The following is a 10,000-nucleotide window of genomic DNA, read 5'->3' as shown; positions in this document are numbered from 1 at the left end:
CTAATCTTTCTTTCTTTCTTTCTTTCTTTCTTTCTTTCTTTCAGTTTTTATTTCTCTTTTTATTCTTCTCTCTTGCCTTCATTCTTTGGCCTTGATGTCTGTGACATCTCCTGCGGAGGTGAGTGAAGGATCTTTTCTGCTTGTATTCTTTCTGTTCTCGTGTTGAGAGGTGTTTTGAGGAAAATATCATAATTGATTCTGAAAAGTACGTTTTAGAGCTTGACCGAGACTAAACTATTGTATTAGGAGCTCACGAGTCACTACATGATGTAATGATGAGTACATAAAAACATATAGAAGCATTACATGAACCATGACATTTATCCCGTGTTACTGAAAGAGAACTATTGCAGTTTGCTGAAAATGTGCTCATCCTCAGGCCATCTGAGATGTAGGTGAGTTTGTTTCTTCATCAGGTTTGGAGAAATGTAGCATTGCATCAGTGTCTCATCAATGGATGCTCTGCAGTGAATGGGTGCCGTCAGAATGAGAGTCCAAACAGCTGATAAAAACATAACAGTAATCCACAGCACTGCAGTCCATCAGTTAATGTCCTGTGAAGCTGAAAGCTGTGTGTTTGTAAAAAACAATTCCATCATTAAGGCATTTCTGTCATGACAACTCTCTGAAGATTTTAGCATGGGAATGGATATGAGAGTGTTAATGTATTTGATCTTGGTGGAATTGATACTTGCTACTGCCAATACATGTGCTGTAAATATTTAAGACATACTGCTGCTAATAACCCATAGCAGATCAATACAGGTGGAGCTGGGGAGGTGGAGGGTTGTGTGATGCAAAATGCTCTAGTGAATGCTAACCAGCCATTTAAATGTAAAGCAGTAAGCTCATTAGCTGTTTATGCAACATGAACCAATAAGAATGTGCCAAGTAGTTTGATTCTGGACAAAATACGAGTCCATAATCCATAATAACGCTTCCTCCAGTAAAAAAAGATCTCCTGTTGTCTCTCACATCAAAATCCAGCCACATATTTGTTTAGAGCTGTTTTGGCTTGTAAACGGTGCTTGATCTGTGCAGATTTACTCTTGATTCAGATGCGGAAGCTATAGTTTGAAGTTAAAAATGTCTTGATGGATTTGTTTTCCACAAACACACAGCTTTTTCCTTCAGTGGAGTGCTGTGGATTACTTGTGGATTATTGTGATGTTTTAATCAGCTGTTTGGACTCTCATTCTGACGGCACCCATTCACTGCAGAGCATCCATTGCTGAGACACTGATGCAAAGCTACATTTCTCCAAATCTGTTTCCATGATGAAACAAACTGGTCTGTGGGTGAATAAATTTTCAGCAAGTTCTCATTTTTGGGTGAACTATTCCTTTAAGGTCTGTTTTTTAAAAAATGCACATCTGATCTCAGGCTTTGTTTCTTTTGTCACACACAGGATCTGAAGCAACCTGGAGCTGTCGCATGCAACTGCAGTCGTCCGGTTGTAATGACTCAAGGTGTATTAGTGGCTGTTTTGTTTTGGTTGTGTGGAAGTGGGAAATTCAGAGTTAATGATTATAGACTACACTGGGATTATCTGGATTCAACCTCTGTGAAGGACCAGCACAGAGCTCTTGAAATCACACTTACAGATCAATACAAGTGTGACAAAACATAATCATCCACCCAACTAGAGGATTATAAATTATCTCTGCCATGCAGGGACCCGTCATGACCACGTCTTTACTGCATCGACTGCGACTGCTACCAACCAGAACCTACAGACCTGTTTCTTTCTCACTCTGTCTGCTTGTCTGTCTGTCTGTTTCTCCTCCAACACACACTTTGGGAAATTAGAAGCGAAATGTGTGAGTGTGTGAGTGTGTCTTTGCAGACACACTCACACACACACACACATACATCCTCTCACAGGAGCTTTGGGTGCTGACTCAGGGCCTGTTAGTAAGGTGACTGTCGCATCTGTATTATCAGGACCCCTTAGGAGAGGTGTCTTCCTTACTGCCTGAAAACAGAAAGTACAAAGAGACAGATTGAGAGAGAAAGCAAGACCATCCACTACAAACCATCCACACTAGCAGTTTTCGTTTACCCCTAGAAAGTTGAGTAGACTGAAAAACTAATTCTGAGCAGCCTGGTTTTTACATAAAAAAAAAATTAAATCCTCGTATTGGGCCTCATTCCTCTATCACAAGCAAAATGTTGTTGTAAATCATTCTTTAAAACCTTCTTATGTAAAGGTTCACGCAACAAAACTATTGTTGCACAGCTTGGGCAAATAAAACCATTTTATATGACATGCTACAGTTTACGAAAGTCATGATGAAACGGAAGTAGCGACAGAACTTTTCTTCTGTATTGTGACGTACATCCAAATGTAACACGTTATAGAAAATAAAAAATGTACTTGGTGTTATGCATCGGTTGTTGATTGGATTTTGTGATGAGGGCACTGCACTTGAATTAATGAGCTTGCAGTCGATTGTAAAACAGGAGCAGGGTTTAAATTGACTGTATGATTGGAGAAATTCTGCATACATTTCCAGAGTAAAGTCTGACGATTCATCGGAAAATCCATCTATGATATTTTGATTAAAAATTGCGAGGTCAAAAAAAAATAAAAAAATGAAACACATACACGTGGAAGCTTGTTTCCACCACTGAATAAAAATAAAAAATGTTATTGCGACTTCTTATCTCACAATTCTGACTTTTTCTCGCAGTTGTGTGATATAAACGTACAAATCTGACTTTTTTTCTCCAAATTTTCTCACTATAGCGAGAAAATGTCAGAATTATGAGAAAAAAGTCAGAATTGTGAGTTTATATCCCGCAATTCTTACTATATACAAAGTCAGAATTGTGAGATATGCACTTCCAATTGTAAGAAAGTAGTCTTTTTTCCTCAGAATTGTACTTTATCCCACAGTTTAAGCCTAATCCCAGACTAAAATGCATGTCTGGGATGTTTTAACTGAATGAATCGTGCACTGACATATCTTAAAATAAGTCCGTGCCATCAGATGCAAACCAGTAATGTTTATTTCCAAGGTACGCTTATAAAAAACTACTTCAATGTCCTAATTGAACTATGGCCTAATCCTGGCTTACTCTAAAATCTGTTTATGAAACCAGGCCTATAACTTGCAATTGCAAGTTTATATCACAATTCTGAGAAAATAAGTCATAATTGCGAGATAAAAACTCACAATTGTGAGAAAACTTTTTTCTCGCAATTCATACTTTATTTCTTGCAATTGAATTTTTATATTATGCAATTCTGATAAAAAAAAAGAATTGTAAGATGTAAACTCTCAATCGCAAGAAATTGTGACTCTGAATTGTGAGATGAAAAGTCGCAATTTTCTCTTTTTAATTCAGTGGCGGAAACAGGCTTCCATATATACACGAAAAAAGCCCTCACAATAAGATATATAACATGCATTTGGAAAATAAATGGGTTTTATTTTTATTACTTGAACTGTTCTTGTGTAAATTATTGTACCACATGACAGTTTTAAATTTGTTTTATAATATACTGTCGCACCATGCGCATTTACATAACTAAAACCATTCACATGCAAGTTTATGAAAGTGAAATCTTGTATAAATGCAAAAGCAGTATATGTAACAAATAATTTTTATTATTAGAAGTTGCACCATGTGAGAGTTAAAACGGGTGAAACCATTCACATCACAACAGTCACATCATGTAACAGCTTCGCACATAAAACTATTCTTGTGTAAACTGTCACATAAAGACAATATAGGCCCTACATAAGAACGGTTTTCAGATGATTCCCATAATTCTGCTTGTGGTTCATGAATGAGGCCCGTTGTCCAATAATATTCCCTGTCTATGATCAACAGTACCTCTTTCTGACTGCAGTGTAATATATATGTTGTTGATATGTAAATGTGTCTCTATTTCCTCTGATGTGAATACACTTCTCCTCCTGCAGCTTGAGCAATAGAGTCACTTTGCAGTTTAGAATTTATTCATGACTATAAATTGCGACTTGTATTGTGGTGACGGCTGCAGATGAAAATGTTTCTGCCTTCCTTAATTATCCCTGTATTTACTCATCTCTTCCCTAAGCTTCTTCTTTTCTACTCTTTCAAATGAACAGCTGTAGCATACCAGCAGGACTTTCACTAACTGGTTTTTACTGAATGATCTTTCTAACTCCCTTTAATTGGCTGCGTCTCTGGCTTGTAAATATGTTTTTGGGGCATTCTGTATACCCGGTTTGGCTTCATTTCATTAAAGTCTAAATACCTCCTCAGAATTACGATAATCTTTCTTTTTTTCCCCACCTTTGGACATGCTGAGAACCAGTGTTGGGGAAAGTTATTTCTAAAAGTTATGCATTAAAATATTGTGTTACTCCATAAAAAAGTAATTAATTGTGTTACATAGTTACTTTTATGGAAAGTAATGCATTACGTTACTTTTGCGTTACTTTTTGCACCTCACTCCCAATTTCTCTCAATTTCTTTCCCCTTCTGTCCATTAAAAGTGGATATACAGAAGTTGGAGCTGCTCTAATATGTAAAGTAAATTGTTCCAAAGCTTGTGTGCAACTTTAGCCCAAACATATTAATGCCTGTTTTGTTTTCATTAAGCCATAGGAAATGTAAGGACATGTATGGATGTAAGTTAAAAAAGGAGTTAAATTATTATTATTAAAGTTATTTTTAATTTTCAGTGGCAGATAAATCTGCATGTCATTGGAATAATAATGAGAAGAAACACCATGTTTCTTAAAAATAGATCCCATGGGGAGCATATACAGGGAAAACAACAGCGGGGCAAGAACAGACCCTTGGGGGACCCCACAGGTAAGAAGAGCTGAAGTCAATAAAAACTGACCAAGATTATCTGTAAAACATCTATTTGACAAACAGGACTTAAACTACTGAGGATCATCAAGGTATATTTTGGCAAAATTCAGTCGAGCATTAAAGTTATTCTGGGTTAGGGTTTCACCTCGCCATTCTTCCATGGATGTCATTTTTTGTCTTTCGGATAGTGGAGTCATGAACAGTGACCTTGACTGATGCAAGAGAGGCCTGCAGTTCCTTCAATGTTGTCCTTGGGTCTTTGTGACTTCCTGGATGAGTCCATACTATGCTCTTGGAGGAATTTTTAGAAGGTCAACCACTTGTGGCAAGGTTTGACACTGTGCCAGGTTTTTTCCATTTGGAGATAATGGCTCTCACTGGTTCTTTGGCATCCAAGAGCCTTTGAAATAACTTTTTAACCCTTCCCAGACTGAGGTATTTCAGTCATTTTCTTCAGCATAATTTCAGGAATTTCTTTGATCCTTGGCACCAGTGGTTTACCTGATAAGACCTGTCGGAAAAGTTTTTTTTTTTTTTTAAGTGTTGATTTAATTGAAGCTGTAATCAGGCCTGAGTGCATCTAGACCTGCTGAAACCTGCTACAAATGCAGTGTCATAGATTTGTATCCATTAGTAACATGGGCAAATAATGTTTTACATTCGCCACTAGTGAGGCGTGGGTAAATATGTCCAACTCCTAAGTCACTACTCCACCACTGGATGGCACTATATACGGTTTAAATTTCATAATGACTTATACAGTATAAAATTATAATGTATACAATTTCATAATGATCACTTTTCAAGCTGTAATTAGAATTTTAATTCTAAAATTACAACTACATTACATTGTGTTGTACCACACAAGTGATATTTTTTTGGCAGCATTAGGGAACTTGCTGCAATGGAAATGTGACTCTTTACAAATTAATTGTATAGACATTTGAACTTTATATAAGACAGTTAGTCGAGGATGGTTAACTGGTTTAGTTTGGCCTGGTAAGACACAAAAAGCACTACAGCCACAAGAAGTATTTGTTGCAACCTCTCTGTAACCAGAGAAAGTCAGTGCAACCGACACCTGTTGTACTTCACTTCCCCTCTCTCTGACACTAATGCAATATTAACAGCTTTGTGTTTCCTCTAACAAGAGTAACTTCAGCCACCTCCACTGAGATACCTGTGTATGTAAAGTATCTGTGGAATATGCATTGGCTGGAACATTATGGGTCAGGGTCAAAACTGCAGGTGAATGTCATTTAACACAGAAATACAAACCAGAGCCAGCCTGTGATAAGCCAATCATTTCATTAAGGCTTTTCATAAGTTAATTTAAACATCATCTGCCGAGCACTCAGCTCTCCAGACAGATGTAGCTGCTCGGAAATCATCCATAGCTTATTTATCAGTCAACATTGATTATAAACCAGCAGAAGGGTTGATCTGTGCTGGGTGGAAAAGAGTCTGTAATGCTGTCTGGATACCATCAGCTCTTATGGGGGTTAAAAGTTAGTTTACAGTAAAGCAGTTATAGTAAAAGATTAAAGTGACAACATTTATTATCTCTAAAGGTAATTAAAGAATCTGCCTGCCCATTCCTTAGGGACTCATCTTTTTCCATGATTTCTTAAATGTTGATTGTGATGATCGTTACAACAACAACAAACTTTACTTTAGCCTTGGATGAATGGATAGTTTGATGTATAGTCACAGTGCATCACATTGATAAATGATTTATTAAGCAGATAAAGCTTGTGTAGGGACTGGATCCTATAGCTTTGTGAGAAGATCCCTCATGCATTTTTAATTCTCAAATGGCTAACAGTTTCCCAGTTGCATTGTGCAGCAGGAAACACTGTCTTTTGTTGAATGCCTTACTTGTAACACAGCGAGTCTTAGAGTATGAAACTGTAAACACAAATGCAGTTTATTAAAGCAATAAAATAACAATTTACTGAAAAATTACTTGCCCACAGGCCATCCAAGATGTAGCTGAGTTTGTTTCTTCATCAGATTTGTAGAAATGTAGCATTGCATCAGTTGCTCATCAATGGATGCTCTGCAGTGAATGGGTGCCGTCAGAATAAGAGTCCAAACAGCTGATAAAAACATCACAATAATCCACAGCACTCCAGTCCAGCAGTTAACATCTGGAGAAGACAAAAGCTGTGTGTTTGTAATACACAGATCCAGCAGTAAGACATTTTAACCTTAAACTGTCGCTTCTGGTTAAAATACGAATCCCAATCCATAATAACGGCTCCTCCAGTTGCATAATAATCACTTGAAGGAGATTTAGAGTATAAGGATGGGAATATTTTCCCAGAGAGAAAATATATTCCTTGGATAACCCAAAGAATCACACAAACTTTTCCAATAAGGCAAGCGAAAGTGCTTTTCTTTGGTCACAATTGTTAATAGTGGGAAGTCATACACGCTCGATCACTGCTCAGTGGGTTAATAAACAACCAACAGAATGCAGCAAACAATGGTAACACTTTAATTTGGGACCAATTCTAACTATTAACTAGTTGCTTATAAGCATGCATATGACTAGCATATTGTTTGTTTATTAATACTTATAAAGCACATATCAATGTCTTATTGTGCATGATCATATTTTAGATCCCTTAATCCTACCGCAAGTTTAACAACTACCTACTAACTATTAATAAGCAGCAAATTAGGAATTTAATGAGGCAAAAGTTGAAGTTAATAGTTAGTCAACAGAGAGATTTGGACTTTAAAATAAAGTATGACCAAAAGAATAAAGTAAACACTGAATATTTTTACATTACTTTGAAATCTATAATTTTAGGAATATGGATAAAATAAATTTTATACCCTTCAAAATCAAAACCTTTGGTCATAAATGTAACAGTGAGGTAAAAGGGCTAAGAGGAAACAGCTTACTCTTTTAATCCACTGAAATGTGCTGCTAATGATTTTATATTTGATGATTCACTGGCGCTACTGAATTGTTCCCCACTGTCGTCTTTGTTTTGACACTCCTATGTCTCTGCCTCTGGCTAGACTGATATGTCATGTTCAATATAGTCTCCTGCATCAGCACACGGTCCAACATGACCCCTCCACCAGGACACCGTCTACTAAAAACTTTCCAGCACAGTGAGCCACCTGTATTTTGAGATGCGAGTGAACTCAACCGTTTTTCATTTTTATGTTTAATGCTGAAAATAAAAGGAGCCTTGTAAAACTTGATACTTTAAGGTCCCATTCCTTAATATGTTGACATCATTTAAAGGGACAGTTCACCCCAAAAAGAAAATTCTGTCATCATTTACTCACCCTCATGTCGTTCCAAACCTGTATGAGTTTCTTTCTTATGTTGAACATAAAAGAAGATATGTTGAAGAATCCAATAATTGTTTGGTTCTTCAAAATTAAATCCTGTCTCAAAAAGTCTGTGACTTCTCTTATAAAACTGCATTTTTTTTCCAGTCTGAACTCTAAAAATAATTAAATCTTAAACTATTGTTTAATGGCAAACATGTTGAAGATTTGCTGATATGTTGTCGATTCATTAAATGAAAAGCTGTTTCCTCACAAAAGCTGTTTATTCAGCGTAATGAAGCCTCTCCTCCACTGATGGCCTCTGGTCTCCTTCCCTATGCTTTATTTATTTATTTATTTATTTTTGCTAAAGTTTGCAGGCTTGCCTTCCAGTGTTTTTGGATCCACTGACCGTGATGAGATCTTTTTTCTGGTGGTTACACATCTCATTTATTGAAAAAGAAGAAAGTTTGAGAGTGTTAATGAAAATACAACTGTTCATTGTTAGCTCATGTTAGTCCTTTTAAAGAATATTACAAGATGCAACTTTTGATTTTAATAATGCATTAGTATATGTATAAATTAACTTAATAAATGCTTTAGAAATATTTTGCATTGTTAGTTCATGCTAACTAATATTAACAAAGTGAACCTTATTGTAAAGTGTTACCAAGCGACTCCTTGTGCTGGTTGTCCTGTCATCAGCATTCACTCCATCAGCAGACAGAGTCTTGTCATAGTGCTGACTAGAGCAATAGCTGCATCATCAGTGACACAGGACTTCTGCTCTGAACAGCAGAGCGAGTGATTTTTAAAGCTACAGCACCGGAACCGAGCGCCCACGGACAAACGAGGTCCATAAAAAAATAAAACAAATGAAATAAAACTGTAGATTAAGATTTCCATACATTTCCTATATTTCTTAATGTAGAATGCGGGTAATTTTAAGTAATGCATTCATTAATTTATATCAAGCAAAAATAAAAACAAAGCAGCCTAAACAATAATGTCACACACTTTATAATAAAATGGATTACATACAGTAATGCTTATGCGACCATTGTGCGGATTCAAAAATAAAATTGAAAACGTATAAATTAATCTTTGAATGTAACCCACTTTACGATCTGATTTTTAAAAATCCTTAGCATTTATTTCACCTTTAATAACACTGAATTAAACGTGAAATTGTGAAGTAGAAAGACTGACATAGCATTTTATTATACTGCAATAATCTCTGTTTTACGCAACTTTGAACAAACATTTTTATAATTCAATAAATGTTATTAATGAAAGTTACGCTACTGTTACCTAGTAAGTGAATGAGTATGTTTCCAGCTGCAGGTGTGTGGCAGTGAGGCGTGGGCTCCAGGACCGGCTCTCAGTCGGTCTCAGATCATGGCGGAGCGCGGACGCGGGGACGCGGACAGAGACGGTGATGTACCGGTGTATCTGGCGCGTCCGGGCACCGCGGACCAGCTGCCGCGACAGCAACACGGAGGGGTGTTTAGTAACGTAGAAGGAGCGTATGAGAGCAAGACCATCGATTTTGACGCTCTTACTGTCGGTCAGCGAAGCTCCAGGAGCCCAAGAGCCACAAACAGAGAAGAGCTGAAGCCTTCAAAGCACGAAACGAACTTTCCACCTGCTCTCTTCGAGCCTGAAGACACGCTGCAAATCAAGAAGAAAGATCCACAAATCCTTGATAAGGTAACCTATCTATCTATCTATCAAACTATAAAAAAATCCATAAAAATATCAAAATATCAAAATAACTAACTATCAAAGTTGTTTTCTATCTATCTATACTTTTTCAGGATTCTTTGATTCTTTGATGAATAAAAAAGTTCAAATGAGCAGCATTTATTCAAAATCCTTTTGTAACAATATA

At 36.7% G+C, this 10,000-nt stretch overlaps 1 protein-coding gene across 1 annotated transcript in view; it reads left to right on the top strand.

Annotated features, from left to right (window-relative positions):
• The window catches only part of LOC109046148 (janus kinase and microtubule-interacting protein 2-like), a gene marked incomplete at its 5' end in the record, with an annotated part of 25,746 nt that extends 21,487 nt beyond the window's left edge, over positions 1-4,259 (top strand). Inside the window, 2 exons of the mRNA XM_042711515.1 lie at positions 45-118; positions 1,409-4,259. Of these exons, the coding sequence (XP_042567449.1) occupies positions 45-95 (51 nt within the window). The remainder of the gene's footprint in view (positions 1-44; positions 119-1,408) is intronic.
• Positions 4,260-10,000: the final 5,741 nt, after the last annotated feature.

This window comes from Cyprinus carpio, chromosome A21, assembly GCF_018340385.1.
Source record: "Cyprinus carpio isolate SPL01 chromosome A21, ASM1834038v1, whole genome shotgun sequence".
Classification (NCBI taxonomy): Eukaryota; Metazoa; Chordata; class Actinopteri; order Cypriniformes; family Cyprinidae; genus Cyprinus; species Cyprinus carpio.
The sequence above is the reverse complement of the archived record's forward strand: the minus strand, read 5'-3'. Positions and strand labels throughout refer to the sequence as shown.